Here is a 1,007-nt window from a genome sequence, read left to right as displayed (position 1 = left end):
GGAAGCGGGTGGAGGGCCCGCCCGCCTGCAGTGCTGGCCATGGCGGCGACAGGAGCGGCAGGGCGTGCGGGCGCGGCGGGGCTCGGGGACATGTCTGCGCGGCCGCTGGGCGCGGCGGAGCCGTTGTCGCTCGGCTCGCTGCAGGGAAAGGTGTTGCTGGTGGTCAATGTGGCGTCGCTTTGAGGCACCACCACCCGCGACTTCCTTCAGCTCAGAGACCTGCAGCAGCGGTACGGGTCTCGCGGGCTGCAGGTCCTCGCCTTCCCCTGCAACCAGTTCGGGCATCAGGTAGGGCCGGCGGCGGGGCTGGGGGAGCGGGGGGAGCCTCCCGTCTGGCGGGGCTCTCACGGGCTTCGCTCGGGGGGCTTTTGCTTTTTTTTTCCCCTAGGAAAATGCGACGAACGAGGAGATCCTGTTGTCGCTAGAGCATGTCCGTCCTGGGAAGGGGTACAAGCCCAACTTCATCGTGTTCGAGAAGTGCGAGGTTAACGGGAAGAACGCGCACCCCCTCTTCACCTTCCTGAAAGAGGCGCTACCCTTCCCGCACGATGACCCCTCCTCACTGATGACCAACCCGCAGTACATCATCTGGTCCCCGGTGTGCCGCAACGACATCTCCTGGAACTTCGAGAAGTTCCTCATCGGCCCGGACGGCGTGCCCTTCAAACGCTACAGCCGGCACTTCGAAACCATCAAGATCCAGGGTGATATTGAATTGCTTCTGGAGAGGGTTGCCAAGTAAAGCGGAGCGCCGCAGCGCCCGCTACCTGCTTAGCTTGTTGCATGCCTGCCTGTGCTCCTCACAGGGGGCTGCTGCTCTGGCAGAAATCCCAGTGTCTCATGCAGATTTTGTGTGTGATGGTACATCTTCCAAATTCTTGAAGTGTACTTGATGTTTCTAAAAGCTGCATGTGGATGTTTGGGAAACTATGCTGGGGAAAGTGGCTACAAGTCTGAGTTACCTTACTGTGATTCTCTGAATAAAGAAAAAAATGTACTTGCTATAA

General features: G+C 59.4%; 1 protein-coding gene across 1 annotated transcript; it reads left to right on the top strand.

Moving 5' to 3' along the window:
- LOC130603732 (glutathione peroxidase 1-like) lies at nt 1-1,007 on the top strand. The gene is made up of 2 exons (XM_057417726.1): nt 1-288; nt 389-1,007. Exons 1-2 carry the CDS (start codon nt 40-42, stop codon nt 740-742), a joined length of 603 nt encoding a protein of 200 aa, XP_057273709.1. The 5' UTR covers nt 1-39; the 3' UTR covers nt 743-1,007.

This window comes from Pezoporus wallicus, unplaced genomic scaffold (genome assembly GCF_028554395.1).
Source record: "Pezoporus wallicus isolate ANWC-B61680 ecotype Strahan unplaced genomic scaffold, APGP_CSIRO_Pwel_v1 contig_8542, whole genome shotgun sequence".
In the NCBI taxonomy this organism is placed as follows: domain Eukaryota; kingdom Metazoa; phylum Chordata; class Aves; order Psittaciformes; family Psittacidae; genus Pezoporus; species Pezoporus wallicus.
This window is presented reverse-complemented; position numbering and strand designations above follow the sequence as displayed.